Source organism: Tasmannia lanceolata, unplaced genomic scaffold (genome assembly GCF_043159265.1).
Source record: "Tasmannia lanceolata isolate RefF3 unplaced genomic scaffold, GAP_Taslan_0.1 ptg000037l, whole genome shotgun sequence".
In the NCBI taxonomy this organism is placed as follows: Eukaryota; Viridiplantae; Streptophyta; class Magnoliopsida; order Canellales; family Winteraceae; genus Tasmannia; species Tasmannia lanceolata.
This window is the reverse complement of record NW_027518714.1, coordinates 1,790,581-1,810,359: the sequence shown is the minus strand read 5'-3', so window position 1 is coordinate 1,810,359 and position 19,779 is coordinate 1,790,581. Positions and strand designations below refer to the sequence as shown.

Genomic DNA, 19,779 nt, shown 5'->3' with positions numbered 1-19,779 from the left:
TCAGAAGAGCAGTCGCTCGACGCAATCCGCAGTCCTTGGCAGATCTGATGACCGGGGCGGAAGAGTACATCTCCGTCGAGGAGACTCTCGCTGCCCTGGATTCCGTCAGCAAGAGAAGACCAGAGGAGAAGAACCCCGCCAAGCAGCGTAGGGATGACAGACCCCAGAGGAAGGAGAGCAGCCCGTCCCGGAAGGAAAGGAGCTCCCCCCGGCCTCGAAAGGAGAGGAGCCCCCCGACGAGGGAGCGCTACACGCCGCTCACCGCATCTAGGGCTCAAATTTTGGCAGCCATTCGGAAAGAAGACTTCATCCGATGGCCGAAGAAGCAGACGCCAAAGGCGGGCACCCAAGATATGTCCAGGTATTGCCGGTTCCATAAGAGCCACGGCCACGACACCAATGCCTGCATTCATCTCAAGGAGGAGATCGAGCAGCTGATAAGCAGAGGGTACCTTGGGAGGTACTTAAAAAATAATGACAACAGAAGGGAGCGCCAGGACAACCCGAGGCCCAGAGACCGAAGCCCTCGAGACGCCCAACCCCTGGGCGACCGCATCCAGGCTCCTGCCCCGGCCGTTCTCCCTCCTCAGGTACCTCAACCTCAACTTCAACCTCATGGTGTTATTGGTACCATTTCAGGAGGGCCGACCGCGGGAGGGACCTCTTCATCGGCCCGCAGAACTTATGCCCGGCAGGTCAATGCCGTCCATGCCTGCAGCAAGAGGGCCGAGCCAGAAAATGAGATATCCTTTTCGGAGGCAGATCTTGACGGTCTGATCCTCCCGCACGATGATGCCCTGGTCGTCACAATGCTAGTGGCGAACTGGGAAATGAAGAAGATCCTGGTCGACAACGGGAGCTCCGCCGACATCCTCTACTATCACGCCTTCGAACAGATGATGATCGGAGCTGACCGTCTGAAGCCGGCCAACTCAGATCTGTTCGGGTTCTCAGGAGAAGTTGTTAAGGTCGAAGGGCAGATTGAGCTTCCAGTTCTTATCGGGGAGCCGCCCCGCCAGTCCTTCGCTATGGTGACCTTCCTGGTGGTGAAGGCCAAGTCGGCCTATAATGCCATTCTAGGACGCCCTGGCCAGAACCTCCTCCGAGCTATTCCCTCCGCTTATCATCAGAAGATGAAGTTCATTACGCCAGGCGGCGTAGGTGAAGTCAGAGGGGATCAACCCCAATCCAGACAATGCTATGCGGCAGCGCTGAGAGGGAAGAATGCGTCTGAGTCTCTTCCAATCGAGCTGTACGATCTGAGAGACGAAGCACAGGTCATGGTCAACGAGCCCGCAGAGGACCTCATCTCCATTCAATTGAACAGCGGTGACGAACAGAGGGTTGTCCAGATCGGCTCTGCCCTGCCAGAGGCCGCGCAGCAGGATCTCGCTCAGTTCCTCAGAGCCAATGCAGATGTCTTTGCCTGGACTCCTTCAGACATGCCCGGCATTGACCCGTCGATTAGCACCCACGAGCTCGGTGTCGATCAGACCTGCAAGCCCATAAAGCAGAAGCGGAGACACTTTGCACCAGAAAGGCGGAGAGCCATCAGAGAAGAGGTGGAGAGGCTTTTGAAGGCCGATTTCATCCGTGAGATCCAGTATCCGGACTGGCTCGCGAATGTGGTGATGGTGAAAAAGTCCAACGGGAAGTGGAGGACCTGTATAGACTTCACAGACCTGAACAAGGCCTGCCCAAAGGACAGCTACCCACTCCCAAAAATAGACCAGCTCATTGACGCTACAGCAGGTCACGAGCTGCTCAGTTTCATGGATGCTTTTTCAGGATACAATCAAATCAGAATGTACGAGTCAGACATCCCGAAGACATCATTCGTTACTGACCAGGGGACTTATTGCTATCGGGTGATGCCTTTCGGACTGAAGAATGCAGGAGCCACTTACCAGCGTCTCGTCAACAAGCTGTTCAGAAATCAGATCGGTCGGAACATGGAGGTCTACGTTGATGATATGCTAGTAAAGAGCAGAAGTGCTTCCAACCACGTCTCCGACCTCGAAGAGGCCTTCCAAGTCTTGAGGGAACACAACATGAAGCTTAATCCGACCAAGTGTACGTTTGGCGTCGGAGCAGGCAAATTCCTGGGCTTCATGGTACGCCAGAGAGGAATAGAGGCGAATCCGGAAAAGATCAAGGCAGTAATGGAGCTGACTCCTCCCAACACTATCAGAGAAGTACAGCGGCTGACCGGACTGGTGGCAGCCCTGGGGCGGTTTATTTCAAAATCCGCCGAGAGATGCCTCCCGTTCTTCAATGCGATCAAAGGTATAAAAACCGCGCCCTGGACTCCGGAATGTCAAGCAGCGTTCGAGGAGCTGAAGCAGTACTTATCCTCCCCCCCCTTGTTGTCCACGCCGGAGCCAGGAGAAGAGCTGATTCTGTACCTCTCAGCGGGACCCTTGGCAGTTGCAGCAGTACTGATCAAAGAAGAGTCTAACCAGCAAAAGCCGATCTATTATGTCAGCAAGGTCATCCACGATGCAGAGACCAGATATCAGCGAGTAGAGAAGCTCGTGTGCGCCCTCATTATGGCGGCCCGGAAGCTAAGGCCGTACTTTCAGGCGCACACAATCAAGGTCTTGACAGGGCAGCCTCTCAGACAGATCCTCCACCGGCCAGACACTTCGGGCCGACTTGTCAAGTGGGCCGTGGAGCTCAGTGAGTTTGATATCAAGTATCTACCCAGGCCGGCGATCAAAGCTCAGATTCTCGCTGACTTCATAGCCGAGTGCACAGTTCCGGACCCAGACCCCGGGCTGGTAGCAGTTCCATCTCCAGAAGCAGAGCTGGCTGTACCGGAGCCTCGAGTCGTTTCCAGAGCATCACCGCCCCCCGGGACTGAGTCCGTCATCGCGCACCCAGTTTTTGATGAAGAGCCGCTCTGGGAAGTTTATGTGGACGGGTCATCGAACAAGACAGGGTGTGGTGCAGGACTAGTTCTCACTGGACCAGAGGACTTCGTCCTGAACTACGCCCTGAGGTTTGGTTTCCGTGCGTCCAACAATGAAGCAGAATATGAAGCGCTCATAGCCGGGATGAATCTCGCTGTGCAGACCCGTGCTCAGAGGTTGAGGGCGTACTGCGATTCACAGCTGGTCGTCTGTCAGATCCAAGGAGTATACGAAGCCCGTGAAGAGCGAATGATCAAGTACTTGGGAAGGGTTCGCAGTCTGGCCGTTCATTTCAAGAGCTTTGAGGTCGTCAGAATCCCCCGAGCAGAGAATGTAAAGGCAGATGTGCTATCAAAGCTTGCAGCCTCAGGTTACACCGCCCTCAGAGAAATTCGCATGGAGTTTCTGAAGAGGTCCAGTATCGATGCCCAGTCCGTCGTGGTGATGCAGATTGACGATGAGCCGTGCTGGATGGATGAGATAATCAGGTATCTGCGCAGCGGAGAGCTCCCGGGAGATAGAAAGGAGGCCCGTAAGGTCACGCAGAGGGCAGCAAGGTTTTCACTGGATGGCGAGACTCTATACAAGAGGTCGTATACCCTCCCGTATCTGAAGTGTCTTCGCCCCAGTGATGCCTTGTTAGCCCTGCAGGAAACCCATGAAGGAATCTGCGGAGAGCACCTCGGGGGCAAGGCCCTCGCCATTAAAATCCTCCTGAGAGGTCTGTACTGGCCTACATTGAGGAAGGACGCGCTGAGCCTTGTGAAAAAGTGTGAGAAGTGCCAGAAGTTCTCTCCGACTGTCCACCAGCCACCCGTTCCGATGGCCCCGATCATCAGTCCTCTTCCCTTCGCAGTATGGGGAATGGATATTCTGGGCCCCTTTCCGCCGGCCTCGGGAGGCCGTGAGTTCGTCGTTGTCGCTATTGATTATTACACCAAATGGGTAGAAGCAGAGCCTCTGGCCAAGATCACAGAGCAGAATGTACAGAACTTCTTCTGGAAATCAGTGGTGTGCAGGTTCGGAATCCCCCGGGTCCTCATAACGGACAATGGCAAGCAGTTCGACTCGAGGAACTTCCGAAAGTTTTGTTCTGACCTGCACATAGAGCAGAGATTCACATCTGTGGCACATCCTCAGACGAATGGGCAAACAGAGGTGACGAACAGGACCCTCTTGCAGGGGATAAAGAAGAGACTGGATGGCAAGGCCGGGCGTTGGGCAGACGAACTGTATCATGTGCTCTGGGCGTATCGGACTACCCCGCGTACGGCCACAGGCGAGTCACCTTTCAATCTCTCATTCGGAACAGAAGCAGTGATCCCGGTTGACATCGGCGTCCCCTCCCCAAGGATCGTCCATTTCAGTGAGCAGCTCAACGGGGACGGACTCCGTGCCAACCTTGACTTGCTTGAAGAAGTCCGTGAGGAATCTCAGATCAGGTCGGCGGCCTATAAGCAGAAAGTATCTAGATATCATGACGTCAAGATCCGACCAAGAGAATTCCGTGCCGGCCACCTAGTCCTGAGGAAAGCCTCCGTTTCCCAGCCAAGAAGCGTGGGCAAGCTCTCTCCGACCTGGGAAGGACCGTACCGAATCAAAGAAGTCATCCGCCCAGGAAGCTATCGGTTAGAGTCCCTCGACGAACAGATGCTACCACACGCCTGGAATTCTAGAAATCTTCGGATCTACTATCAGTAATTTTGTTTGCCTTCATAGGCTTGTAAAGAACTGCTGTAAACATCCAAGTTCTGGAATGAATAAAATAAGTTTCCCGAACAAGTGTCCCTCTTTGAGTAACTTATGTAGACATCAGCATATAACAGTAGTGGTGCACTCCGGCTCATCCTAGTGGCTTGGAGATCAGTTCCAGCCAGGACGCCCGCAGTGGAAACCACCTTCAAATATTTCCTAAGTGTTTGAGTACCAAGCTTCCAGCTCGGTTCTCGCAGACTTAGGACGAGCAGTAGTGGTGCACTCCGGCTCATCCTAGTGGCTTGGAGATCAGTTCCAGCCAGGACGCCCGCAGTGGAAACCACCTTCAAATATTTCCTAAGTGTTTGAGTACCAAGCTTCCAGCTCGGTTCTCGCAGACTTAGGACGAGCAGCAGTGGTGCACTCCGGCTCATCCTAGTGGCTTGGAGATCAGTTCCAGCCAGGACGCCCGCAGTGGAAACCACCCTCAAATATTTCCTAAGTGTTTGAGTACCAAGCTTCCAGCTCGGTTCTCGCAGACTTAGGACGAGCAGTAGTGGTGCACTCCGGCTCATCCTAGTGGCTTGGAGATCAGTTCCAGCCAGGACGCCCGCAGTGGAAACCACCTTCAAATATTTCCTAAGTGTTTGAGTACCAAGCTTCCAGCTCGGTTCTCGCAGACTTAGGACGAGCAGCAGTGGTGCACTCCGGCTCATCTTAGTGGCTTGGAGATCAGTTCCAGCCAGGACGCCCGCAGTGGAAACCACCCTCAAATATTTCCTAAGTGTTTGAGTACCAAGCTTCCAGCTCGGTTCTCGCAGACTTAGGGCGAGCAGCAGTGGTGCACTCCGGCTCATCCTAGTGGCTTGGAGATCAGTTCCAGCCAGGACGCCCGCAGTGGAAACCACCCTCAAATATTTCCTAAGTGTTTGAGTAATGCGTATAAAAAATAAGAATGCTGTACAGACAGTTGAACAAAAATGTATTTGTATTCAGTATTCGTATTACAAAATTGCTCTCTTCGCCGAGCTGGCTTACAAAGAATGGGCATTACAAACTGTGCAAAAAAAAAAAAAAAACATATCACCAAAAAGAAAGAAGGTTGCTGCTCAGGCCTCCTCGTCTGCCACCACCTCGGTGACGACCTCTGTGGGAGCGAGGGCTGCAAGTTCACCGCCCTCCGCAGAGGAGACGGCGGCCACAGTCACCTCCGCATCTACCTCAATAGGCCGGGAGGAGTCCGGTTCGTCTTCCTCCTCATCTTCCTCCTCCTCCGCAGGTGCATACGGGACGGTTAGCCCGTCCAAGGAGATGCTGGGGTGATGTCTCTTCACCTGCTCGGAGCAGAGAAGGAAACCCGCCCTGTAAGCCTGGAGGCCTAAGTCGAAGTGCTGGGCGTCCTTCCTCTCCTCGGTTTCCTTCACGGCCTTCTCCACGGCCGCCTTCTCCTTCCTTCCGGCCCTCTCTGCCGAACTTAGGAGATCCTGCACGGCCTGGTTTTTGACCCTCTGCAGTTCGTCCTGTAAGCTGTTGAGTTCGGCCTCTTTGATCTGGACGGCTTCATTGAGCTCGCCGTTCTCCTTCTGGAGCTGGGCCTTTTCAGACTCGATCCTTGTGATCGTCTCAGAGAAGAGATATCGCTTCTTAGCCATATCCCTTGAGTAGACCTGGAGTTGATAGAGAGCGGAGCTGATTGCCGCTTCGCAGGTCTCCGGCACCTCTTTTTCGACTTCTAACCGGTCGCGTGGTAGGACGCCCTTGTACATCAACTCTGTGGCCACTCGGGTATCCCCCAGACCGGTGTCCGTTTTCTGTACGGCCCAGTTCGGGCGGAAGACGTTGTCGCCTCCAACTGATGCGGCGGCCGGAATACCCAGTACTGCCCCGCCGTGTTTTGGCCCTGTTGCCGCTCCGGACTTGGAGCTCTGACCCGTGGTATCTGCCCGGCTCGATAGGGCAAGCTTATGCGTCGCCCGGCTGCTTTTCAGAGGCTTAGCCAGTGCGACCATCGGCGGAGTCGACTCCGGCACCTTCCTCTTCTTGCCCTTTGTTTGGGGCTGCTCTTGCGATGGGGACGCGCCCGAGGTCTGCTTGATTCTGTCCAAAAGGGACATCTGCTTCACCATTTCTGCAAAAGAGAACGGAGCGCAGTCAGAAATATGAAAATTGAAGAACACTTCAGAAAAACAAAATGTTATCCTAAAAGATCTACGTACGTGCCGGCGTCGCACGACTGACCCCGAGTGCGACCAGCTCGGCCTCTTCTTCGAACTCTGAGCAGTGTATTGGACCTCGCTTGAGCTCTTCTTTGATCAGAGCGAAGGTCATATGGTCATAGTCCTCGAGGGCTGGTTTCTTACTAAGGCGGCGAGTGTCCGGCGTTCTCCATTGTATTGAGAACGGCCAGTGCGAGCCCGGCACGGTGTCCTTTACATAGAAGAACCTGTTCTTCCATGTGTGAATGGAAGAAGGTATCCCAGTGATCATTTTCATTTCAGGCCTCTGGCTAATGTAGATCCAGCCGCCGTCCTTATGCCTCTTCAGGTGCGCACACATCCTGAAGACGGGCACGGTGGGGTTCCTACGGAGCCGGACTTCAAGAAGGTACAAGAAGCCGATCAGCGTTCTCCAAGAGTTTGGGACGACCTGTGTAACTGCCAGCCCGTAATAATTCAGTACGTCCGCAAAAAAGGGGTGGAAGGGGAGCCTAAGCCCGGCCCGTAAGGCCTCTTCATATACGCAGAGGTCTGCGCTATCGTTGCTGGCCCGATCCCCTTCGACAGCCGCCCTCAGAATGTACCGGCTAGGAATACAGTATTTGTCCCTGACGATCTGAAGCCTGTTCGGCCACAGATGGTTCACCTCGTATAGGGCCCCGATGTTATACTGTGGGTTGGCTTCCATCTGTGCCTCCGCTATCACCTCGACCGGCATACGCGACGATTGAGGAACTGCCGCTTCGACGTCCTCATCATCGTCGCTGGTTTCTACCCGGTCCGGTCCGTCCCCACAGGCCGGGATTGTGTCTAAGTCCACAATCATTTCCTCACCGCTCTCCTCGTCTATTATGATCACTAGCTCTTCGCCCTCAACACCGGCCTCCACTATAGGTGAGGCCGGAACCGCCCTCTCCGACGCCCCGGACCCCGTGGTGGTACTGGTCGAACCGGACTCCTTTGAACTGGAGTCCGTCTCCGAACTAGTGCTAGACATAAAAAAGGAAGAAAAGAAAAGCTAAAAGCTAAAAAAAGATTACCGAACTGAAGTGTTGGACGAGGACCTCCGGGCTCACTGATCCGAAGCGGGCAGAAAACTTGAGTAGCCGAACAGAAGAGGAGGAGAGTAAAAGATGAAAAGTAAGAAATGAAGAGTAAACTTCAGTATTTATAGAGAAGCTGGGAAGAGCGGGAAAAATCCCGCCCCTTTCCGCCAGCCGGAGTGCGCCACGTTGCCTTCTGCATTAAATGCGCCGTCCGCATTAAATGCGCCGCCTGCATTAAATACAAGGCACATGTCCCAAAGCGCTAGAGGACAAAAGACCTGTCCGGCTGTCCGGACAAGATATGGCGCATTCAGAAGACAAAAGATCTGTCCGGCTGTCCGGACAGGATATGGCGCGTTCGCTAGACGACAAAAGCGCTAGAAGACAAAAGACCTGTCCGGCTGTCCGGACAGGATATGGCGCGTTCGCTAGACGACAAAAGCGCTAGAAGACAAAAGACCTGTCCGGCTGTCCGGACAGGATATGGCGCGTTCGCTAGACGACAAAAGCGCTAGAAGACAAAAGACCTGTCCGGCTGTCCGGACAGGATATGGCGCGTTCGCTAGACGACAAAAGCGCTAGAAGACAAAAGACCTGTCCGGCTGTCCGGACAGGATATGGCGCGTTCGCTAGACGACAAAAGCGCTAGAAGACAAAAGACCTGTCCGGCTGTCCGGACAGGATATGGCGCGTTCGCTAGACGACAAAGGCGCTAGAAGACATAAGACCTGTCCGACTGTCCGGACAGGATATGGCGCGTTCGCTAGACGACAAAAGCGCTAGCAGACAAAAGACCTGTCCGGCTGTCCGGACAGGATAATTCAGACGACAAAAGACCTGTCCAGCTGTCCGGACAGGATATGGCGCGTTCGCTGGACGACCAAAGCGCTAGGCGACAAAAGACCTGTCCGGCTGTCCGGACAGGATAATTCAGACGACAAAAGACCTGTCCGGCTGTCCGGACAGGATAATAAAGACGACAAAGACCTGTCCGGCTGTCCGGACAGGATATGGCGCGTTCGCTAGACGACAAACGCGCTAGACGACAAAGACCTGTCCGGCTGTCCGGACAGGATATGGCGCGTTCGCTAGACGACAAAAGCGCTAGCAGACAAAAGACCTGTCCGGCTGTCCGGACAGGATAATAAAGACGACAAAGACCTGTCCGGCTGTCCGGACAGGATATGGCGCGTTCGCTAGACGACAAACGCGCTAGACGACAAAGACCTGTCCGGCTGTCCGGACAGGATATGGCGCGTTCGCTAGACGACAAAAGCGCTAGCAGACAAAAGACCTGTCCGGCTGTCCGGACAGGATAATTCAGACGACAAAAGACCTGTCCGGCTGTCCGGACAGGATATGGCGCGTTCGCTAGACGACAAACGCGCTAGACGACAAAGACCTGTCCGGCTGTCCGGACAGGATATGGCGCGTTCGCTAGACGACAAAAGCGCTAGCAGACAAAAGACCTGTCCGGCTGTCCGGACAGGATAATAAAGACGACAAAGACCTGTCCGGCTGTCCGGACAGGATATGGCGCGTTCGCTAGACGACAAACGCGCTAGACGACAAAGACCTGTCCGGCTGTCCGGACAGGATATGGCGCGTTCGCTAGACGACAAAAGCGCTAGCAGACAAAAGACCTGTCCGGCTGTCCGGACAGGATAATTCATACGACAAAAGACCTGTCCGGCTGTCCGGACAGGATATTGCGCGTTCGCTAGACGACAAACGCGCTAGACGACAAAGACCTGTCCGGCTGTCCGGACAGGATATGGCGCGTTCGCTAGACGACAAAAGCGCTAGCAGACAAAAGACCTGTCCGGCTGTCCGGACAGGATAATAAAGACGACAAAGACCTGTCCGGCTGTCCGGACAGGATATGGCGCGTTCGCTAGACGACAAACGCGCTAGACGACAAAGACCTGTCCGGCTGTCCGGACAGGATATGGCGCGTTCGCTAGACGACAAAAGCGCTAGCAGACAAAAGACCTGTCTGGCTGTCCGGACAGGATAATTCAGACGACAAAAGACCTGTCCGGCTGTCCGGACAGGATATGGCGCGTTCGCTAGACGACAAACGCGCTAGACGACAAAAGACCTGTCCGGCTGTCCGGACAGGATATGACGCGTTCGCTAGACGACAAAAGCGCTAGGCGACAAAAAGCTTTACCAGCAAAGACCTGCCCGGCTGGCCGTTCACAGCCTTAGCCGAACAGGACCACATAACCTCCTGAACCAAGGACGTCCAGGAAGCCTGGCCGCCCAGACCTCTGGTCAAAAATTTAGCCGTGCTGGATAGCCGAATGCCTTCTGCCCGGCCGTACTCCTTCAGGCCAAACGCCAAGGCCAGGCCAGGGCGCCCGGAGTCTCCTGTCCGGCCACTATTTCTCCTAGCTGAGTCTGAGCCCGGCCTAAGCTGCCTGGAGGTCTTAAGGCCGGCCCGACGCTGTCTTTACCTTCTCTTTGCTTCTTCTAGCCACTTTCATGGCTTGAAGAACCAGGGGGCAACTGATAGGGTCCGGACTCAGCACTGAGGGAATCCGGACTCAGCACTGAGGGAATCCGGACTCAGCACTGAGGGGTCCGAACTCAGCATCCAATTAGCTTCTGGCACGTGGCCCTCACAAGGACCGTTGGAAGGCCAACACCTGTCTCCACTAGGTGTGGCACCTGGACCAATCAGGGACCTCCACCTGCCCTCCTTAGGTATGAAACCTGGTCCATACAGAGGCCACCATCTGGCTCAGAACTACCACCTGTCCTAGACAGGTGGCTCAGAATCACTATAAATAGCCTTCACTTGTGCTAAGGTGAGGGTCCTGAAAATCTGAGAACCAAAACTCTAAGCTTTTTGCTCTGACATTGCTCTGCACTCCTGCTCATACTGACTTGAGTGTCGAAGCGCCCGTCCGGAGTATCACTCCGGGTTGGTCCTCTGACCCATTTCTTTCTTGTCCGTACTCTTGTGCAGCACAGGACTCAACCAGCCCCTCAGTTGTGGCTCGTTAGCTCGGACCACCCAGCCCTACCATAACCTGTTACCGATTTTAGGCCTAACAGTTGGCAATGCAAGCTCTAACTCATCCTGTAAACAAAGATAAAGAGTTTGTACGGCATTTGCAAATGTTTTTCCTTGGAAAAATACTGCCTATACGGGGTCTGCACATGTTTTTTCTTGGAAAAGTAGGGGAATTTATTAGCCTAACAATAAACGGGTCATGGATCGTATACTAAGGGCATGTTTGGCTACCATGAATTTTTTTTCCCTAGAATTGTAGCTTACCCAATGGCAAGGGAAGGTGAGGGTTGATAACCCCCTCATTTCGTCACTCTCTAACAATTTCCCAAAAGTGTGTCCCCTGTTGGCAATTCTCGTATTTTGATGCCCTCCGTTGGCAAATTTTCTAAAGCTAAAAACTGATTGGTTGTGAGGGATAAAGACAAGATTTACAAAATAAAATCTTTGAAATGACTAAGTTCGGTGATACATCTTCTTGGCTAAATTAATGGCAGAGGAGTCTTGGATATAGGTGTAGATATAAAATGCGACTCTGCATCACATCCACCAATAATATTGTCTCCCTATGGAGAAGATTTCTTGAGCACACCCAATTTAAGCAAGCACCCACCAAATGAAAGCTTTAGATGATCCAACTATTTGGGCCCCACTGCATTTGTTTAAAAATACCATCATGTACGTGCGGTCCCCATATAATGAGAATTTATATGGTGGATGGCACCGCCCCAAAAAACAGTGGGGCCCACTTTATTTGGGTGATCTAAACCGTTCATTTGTTGGGACATGACGTGTATAAAGCGTGCACAGAAAATCTTCTCCATAACCCCTTTTCTCTGTAAAGGTTTTTATAATGTGCCGCCCATTTTAAACCTCCACAAATCGGAGGGTTAGGATCATTCTATGGAGAACATTTTCTAGGCACACTCCACATCTATATCCCGGCCCAACAAATGAATGGTTTGGATCGCCCAAATAATGCGGGCCCCACTGTTTTATTTGGCTGCCCGTGTATGCACGTCGGTCCTCCCTATAATATATTCCCCGTTGTTTCCCGACTAAGTCTATAATCGTAAGTCAGACATAGAAATTCAAATAACATGAACAACATGAATAACTATAAACACTAACAGCTAAAAATCGTTGAATTTGTAACCACATTTGCATTTTAACAGCTAAAAATCGCTTGTTCTATTAAATTCGTCCTCATTGAGTCTCTTTTTTTAATTTTTTTCCGCAACTTGCATTTAAATATTTGTAGAATGAGAATGCAGTGAGTATAGTTGAGTAGGAAACCTCGGATGTAGCTGTGGGAGCGTTGCCCTGTTTTCTTGTACGGTTATGTTTCTCTCTTTTTCTTTTTATTATTGATATTGATTTTGCCGTGTAAGGTCGAATTCATGAATGTGGTGTAGCGAAAAGCATGATTAATTTGCAGTGGACGTGTTTTTTAGGCATATTTGTGTTTTTCTAGAAATTCAAAAAAAATAAAAATTGATTCATTCTTGATAACTGTCAATTTCTGTTGTTGAGACTTTGAGAGGCTAGATTTTTTTTTTCTTTTTTGTTCATTGTGTTTTGAATTACAACACTGGATAAGGAACTTTTACTTGGTCTTTGGAGGACAGGATGCGGCACAGCACTTGAACTTTAATCCATTGGTATAGACCATTAACTGATGTAGCTTTGGTTGCGAAAGGCTATTGATTGGGATGCTATGATGTAGATAGGATTCTTTTTTATTAATGTTAATAATGGAAAGAGACCATTATATTGCCATTCTTGTTTTTCAGATATTTGGGTTATTTTACTTCGTTTCATACCAAATTTTCCTCCTAATAGACTCCTTTGGTGGTATCAGGAAAAGTGCAAAGTAGGATTATAAAGGGGCTTCGTCATGGCTTCCGAGAAGGATACTTTTGGCCTTTCAGGACCCACATATCTTACCCATATTGATTGGTACGACATTTACTTCCATTTTTTATTAAATCAAATAACAAGCACATCCTTATTCTGGGAAATATATGATCCAAGGTACAAATCCGTCTGTGGAGATGTGATGTGATCCAATCGTTGATCTTATTTTAGTTGTTATTTTGCTCATTGATACGAACCTCCGGGTTTGCACCAAGATCATGTCTTTTCTTGAAAATGTTTCCCACAATTCCAAATCCAAGGATTTCTTTCTTAGTTTGCTTGAGAGGCGGATGGTTCATGAAATGACTGCAAGATGTAAATGCATGGAAGTGCTGTAGCTTGTCTTACCCTCACATAATGATCCAATGTCATGCCCTTTGCTTCGTTCTAGTCGAAATTAAAGTCTCCAGCTACCTATGATGCAAGAACTACATGCATGTACGAGAAAGAAGGAGGAGATGTAGCCTCAATGAGTCTCCTTTCATCATGGAAATTCTATGGAGTTTGGTAAAAATGTTATATTCTTGTGATTTGCATACAAACTCGTACATTGTGCATCAAAGAAACTTCAAAGAACCATCACATATTTCTGATGTAATCTAGGGCTTTAATGATGAATCCTTGCAAGACCAACAGGATTCAAGCCAGTACTTCTATAAACCCTTCTATACGACACGGATCTCTCAAATCTCAGAGTGGCAAATCTGAAGCTACATGGTGATTTTCAATTTTCATACATCAAAAGCACACGACTAAAATAAAACAGAACGTATGTTGCAATGCTACTTGCTAGAGCATGATGCAACTTACTGGAGCTGCAAGATTAAAAACCCAAAACCTTTTTATTTTTAAAGGAGAAAGCTATTTTTTCTAAATAGTTTTCAAATGCGGTGGGAAAAACTCTATCAATGCGCTCTAGTGTCTTCATTTCGTTAAACACACGCAGGATGAAAGATATTTAGAACTTTTAATGATTTTCAAGAAACATTGGGATCTTCTCTGAATATAGGACTTTCTCCTTTTCTGATTTTTTTAATGACTTCATTTCATTAAAAACATAGACCTAGGAAAAAACATTGGGATATTGGGCTTCTCATTTTCTGATGGTTGACTTTAATTCTCGAACGAAACAGCACAATAGTGGAAGCTCCTTTTCCAAGTGTAAGTTGATTTCAAACCGGTTGTAGATAATCCTGCTTGAGCTTGGCAGCTTGCATCAAGCAGAGGTCCTTTCTGTCCTCACATACACTCCAGGGCAAATACAGTTCCAATTTATCCAGAAATTTTTTAGATGTGAAAAACCACTTGAGAGGATACTGAATCATTCCCGCAACCCAACTATTCTCCTAGAAAAATAATAATCTTCTATTCATGTTTAACAGGAATATCCCAGCTCACCGGAGATCAGTTGCCGCTAGCTTGGTCCAGGGTGTGTACGTCTTAGAGCGTGATCACCAACAAAATCGCCCAGAGCATGAAGCTCTTGCACCTGCTTGGTGGGAATTTTTCCATTTCCAATTACACCGTAAGCTTGTTGATGATGCCGATTTGTCCATCTTTGGTGCAATTTATGAATTAAAATCTCCAACTTCGGATCAAAATCACTCAGCAGCCCAACCTCCACGATTTGTCATCGCTTTTCGTGGCACCATCACTAAGCCGGATTCCATTTCACGGGACCTTAAACTGGACCTTCATTTAATCCGGAACGACCTTCATCAGACCTCCCGTTCTGAAATTGCAATGCAAGCAGTCAGAAACTTGGTTTCAGTCGTCGGATACTCAAATATTTGGTTAGCGGGCCATTCTCTAGGATCAGCCCTGGCAATGCACACTGGAAAGAACATGGCGATAGTTGGTGTTTTTCTCGAAGCATTTCTCTTCAACCCACCATTCGTTTCGGCCCCAATTGAAAGAATCAAAGATGAGAAATTGAAAAAGGGAATCCGAATTGCAAGTAGTTTGATCACGGCTGGGCTCACTGTTGCTATGAAAGGTCGACATGAGAGTCCTTCATCCGAGAATTCCTTTACCAAATTATCTGAGTGGATTCCACATTTGTTCGTGAACCCAGCCGACATTATTTGCTCGGAGTATGTTGGATATTTCAAGCACAGGGAAGAAATGGAGAAGATTGGAGCAGGACGGATTGAGAGACTGGCTACACAGAACTCTATCGGGGATCTGTTCTTGACTGCATTTGGAAAAGAATCTGAGCTATTACACCTTATTCCATCTGCGAATCTCACCGTTAATCTGACACCTTCGCCAGATTTTAAACGAGTTCATGGCATTCGCCAATGGTGGAGGCTGGATTTAAATCTCGAGTGCAAGCAGTACTATTATAAGTGAAGGCAACAGATCATTTATCTGCTATTTTTGTGTGGGGATGAAGGGAGGGCTTTTGTTTTTCTTCTTGTCAGCAATTGAAAAACCTATTATCATTTTTGTTGTTGTTTATATTTAATATCATTTCGATTTAGGGAGGTTGATATATTTACACTCCCTTCTATGATAGATATTCTCTTTCTTTTAAACTTCTTTGATGGGTTATGATCGCTCACTGGAATTTGTAAATCCAAAAAAGGATTTTAAAAACGAGGGGATTGTGTATTTATCAAAATGACAGCTGATTTGGTGGGGGATTTGAGCTCTCTTCATTTTCTAGCGCACGTGTAATGATGGTGGTTACCCATTTTGCTGGCATCCCTCTTTTATATTTATACAGTATGCAAATTGTACTGGGGTAAAAGGTCAGCCGTATAATTTTAAATCTAAAAAATGCATGATTGGTTCCTTTTATTTTTGGTACTGATATCAGCCCGTTTTGCCACGTCATTTTCCTTTCCTTTCCCACAGTATGAAACAACTGAACACACCCTTAGGGTGTTTATGACGCTGGTCCCACATATAGGGTAAGTTCACTTGCTTCTTGTTGTCTCGTTCATATACTCAGGAGGAAGCTTGCTGGGGGCGAGGTTTGAACTTCAGGTGGTGGGAAGGGCTTCATGATTCAGATCTTCTCACAGGGCAAAGAAATTGAAGAGGAATGGGAGTTGGATGCTGCAGAACCGCGTTAGTATACAGTGGCCCCTTACTCACTGGGGCTGCCCCTTCCTGATCACATAATCGGCTATAGCCCTCAAAGCCAAATGGCCTTTCTTATGAATGTTTGAATGACAAATAAGATAAAGTGTTTATAGGCGACGGGCCAGCCCTTTTTATGCGCCGCATTACCCTAGAAGGAAAATTAGCTGTGTTCCCCCTATTAGTAAGGGTGCTATGCGCTCTCGTGGTTCACGAGAAGGGAAGAAGACTCATCTTTTGTTGTATTAAAAGACTCGTCTTTTGGTAATGGCACTTGCACCAAGTTTTATAACTTTCTGTCTAGCAAGTAGAAAACTTGATGACCTCATACTGCAATAGTCATGCGGGAGTCTCCTTGTCTGCATTTACTATTGGTGTCACTGCCACTACCACACCAGAGTTGATAGCTACTGTGAGAACAACAACCGATTACACTTAAATGACCGAAGAAAGTTTCGTGTGAACGTGCGTACAATATATACTTATATACAGTATGTGCTTTGAACAACATTAATGTTCACAAATACGTACTTTGAACAACATTTCCTAAGAATTCACTCACTTATATCTATTGGATTTTTGTATTAAATATTAACATTAAGAGATTATAAATTACTTATGCTGGTTCCTGGTCTCAGCAATAACATGTAAGAGATCATATTTATGGAGTTTGAAAGAGATTATATTAGAGGAGGAATGCTAAATGCACTTCGGTCATGTTCCACCAATGGAGGCTCCCTTTCATCCGATTTTTGTCAGGGCACCCCTGAGTTTAGCAGTCCTCTTATTAGAAATAGAGACCCAACTGTATGTATATTCTTTTCGGATTAATCTTGTTATAAGTGTGCTCTCTTTGGTGAAATGCATTTCATCCTTGGAGCATAATCTCCTAGCTATTATGGGGGACAAATTCATAATAATTAAGTGGTCCTGCCTAATAAATTGTTCAAATGGCTCTAATAATATCGCCCTCAGAACTTCTCTATCCTCCTCTTTAAGAGCAACGTGAAAGTGGATCACCACCAGTAAGTTTTGGATACTTTTTCGAAAGCAGCTAGTAACCGATTCACTTTTCCTGTTATTATCTACTCATTAATCACCCATCACTTTGCGAGGGCACTCCTTTTCATCTTCAAGAAAACAATAACCTTGAAAGAGAGACCCTAGTCGCTATTTCCATTGCAGGGGAGGGAGAAATTTCTATCTCCATTTTGTTTTGAGAGAGAGAGAGAGAGTCTTTGTTGGGCTTTTCACGGATCCACAATCTCAAGGTGGGGCTCGTAAAATGAAATTTCCTATTTTTTCATATTATTTTGTGATGATCCACAATTACCTTTTGAAAGAAAAAGTAGTATAGTATCGAATTCCTAAGGAAAAAAAAATCTATTTTTGAGTCACTACAAAGAGGAACGAACAAAGGAGGACACTTGCACATTGACAAAACGTGTACATGATATAAATGATCAACCACCCAATTCTCCATCAACGACCCCACCCTAATGAACCCTTCATATTCCTCCATCAGCTTTGTGCGGGATCCTCTTTTTTCTTTTTATTTTAAATCAATATCCATTGGTATTAGGGTTGCAACGGGTTGATTTCGGGGAATTCGGGTTGAACTTTTACCTTAAAATCGAGTTGGATTTGGGTTGATTCCAATTCATTTTTTAGCAAAAGCTCAACCTGATCCAACCCAAGTTGCACCCCTAATTGGTGTACTTTTTTCGGTAGGTAAGCCTTTACCATTAAGCTAGAGGCTCAATCCCAAATTGGTATACTTCTCGTAACATAGACATTGATTTTACAAGTTACAGTCGTTTGGACAATCAAATGAAGGATTAAAGAATAAATGATATCGAAAAGGACATTAATAACATTAATAATAATGTGATTATAAACAGTTCTAGAATATGAAAATTTGTCAATTGTTTACGTCTATCGGTAATCTAATTTGACACTACTATTAAAGGGGCGAATGGGAGGAATTTTTGGGGGCAAATTTATCAGCTTCCTAAATCAATTTGTTAGATTGTGGATACACATTGCATGCCGACATATTGTATATTGCACCAAGAAAACAAATATTTAATTATTGCAACTTATCCATATATAAAAGAAACAGGGTGAATGAATGATTTTAATCGAGGTTTCAAGGTCAAAATATTGACCATATCGGGCCCTTTTGATACTGATATATTGGGAATATTCCTCAATATTGCTGATGTATAATAGTCATACAAATCATGCATTTTAAATTTCCACGGAAATCGACGCAAAACGATCAAAATGTTTCCATTTTCATCCCACTGAAATGAAACCAAAATGATCGAAATGCATAAACTAAAATCGTAAGTGTAATAATAGTATACTATATTAGAGGAATGATAGATGCAAGGGCCCTCTTTATGCAAGGGCTAAAGAAGGGCCCTTGAATAGATCCACGTCATTAAGTGCAACCGAATTCGGTTTCTCAGCCGACTTTAAAAATGATGTGGATCTATTCAATAGCCCTTCTTTGGCCCTTGCATAAAGAGAGCCCTTGCATCTATCATTCCTCACTATATTAATATGTATTACATAATTATATTTATATGAATTGTGTGTGAAATGGAAGGCATGTATTATATATAAATATTTATATGAATTACACGTGAAATTTGGCATGTACTAAATTATCAGACATGTTTAACTGTGAATGCGACTAGGTGTTCAATGTTTTTAGACCATTATGGATAGTCTGTGATGGTTTCTGAGTATTTACTTGTGCCTACACTACCATTTCCTTAAATTTCATCTTTAAATTCTATCATTTATATATTTCCATGATTATATAGAACTTCTACCAAAATTTCCAACAATCGAAATCAAAATGTTTCTGTTTCCATGGCGAGTGAAACTGAAATTTAAAACGTTCCACATGAGTCTCATCATAAATTAAGTCATATTAGCGCACCCTTTTAAAATGCATTATATCCATGTGTCTCACATGCCCTTTTTCTTGTTTTTAAAGAAAAAAGAAAGTTTATTCTTTCCCTTGTTCAGCTTTCTTGGAATGAAATGTATCAGTTTATTTACACCTTTACATTCTCTCAAGTGCACATTCTTCCATCAAGAAATCCAATGAGGCACTGTGAGGACAACTTCTTTATAGGAAGGACAGGGTTCATGCTCTCCTATCAGAACAAGTACTTGATACCCTGCCCATTTTATATAACGTCCTTCCTACAAAACCCTATAGAGTGTGAGACAGACAGAAAAGCATACGTCAATGAAGTACACTAGTTGTAGCCTCATTCTAATGTGAGTTCAAAGTCAAGATAAAAGGGGCCCACCTAGTTGCTCTTATTATTTGAAGGTAATACAGTGGTTGGGATGGCTATTTCTAAGCAGTTTCTTAGAAGTTTCTAACCCCCTTCTCCCCTTTCATCTATTCAAGGTTGGGCCCAAACATCGGATTTAGAAATTAATGCAAAAGCCATACGATAGGACTAACAGTCGTACGTTTTTATGGTAAAGCTTTCCCCACAACCCTTTCGTCTTGTTTTTCCATAAGTCAAGAATTGCCAGCAGAGAAGAGAATGACAAGCTCCATGCGGTCCCCCTCTCAGTGCTAAAAGACATCTTGCCTTTTAGTTGGACGCTGGGTTTTGTTAGTGTTATGCATTGTAATTTACTAACTAACAACATATATGACTCGTGAAGTTAGAAAAGTGGCTACTTTTTACATCCTTTTAGTGTATGTTTGGGTTTAATATGGAGTGATGATGTGCCCTCCCTTTTTAGCTAAGATGTAAGTGGCATCAAAATCAATTTACTTTTTCAAGTTTCCTTATGAGTTCTGTCTTTTCTAAAAAGCAAATGGCTGATTCATGTGCAACGGAGGGAGC

The 19,779-nt window shown here is 47.1% G+C and overlaps 1 protein-coding gene across 3 annotated transcripts in view; it reads left to right on the top strand.

Annotated features, from left to right (window-relative positions):
* The window catches only part of LOC143860411 (GDSL esterase/lipase At4g10955-like), a 38,109-nt gene extending 21,889 nt beyond the window's left edge, over positions 1-16,220 (top strand). Inside the window, exons 2-4 of one of the 3 annotated variants that reach the window (XM_077371024.1) lie at positions 12,750-12,847; positions 14,188-15,159; positions 15,762-16,220. In XM_077371024.1, coding sequence (XP_077227139.1) covers positions 12,786-12,847; positions 14,188-15,157 — 1,032 coding nt within the window. In that variant the 5' untranslated portion in view covers positions 12,750-12,785 and the 3' untranslated portion in view covers positions 15,158-15,159; positions 15,762-16,220. The other 2 variants (XM_077371022.1, XM_077371020.1) reach the window with 2 other exon arrangements.
* The last annotated feature ends 3,559 nt before the right edge of the window (positions 16,221-19,779 follow it).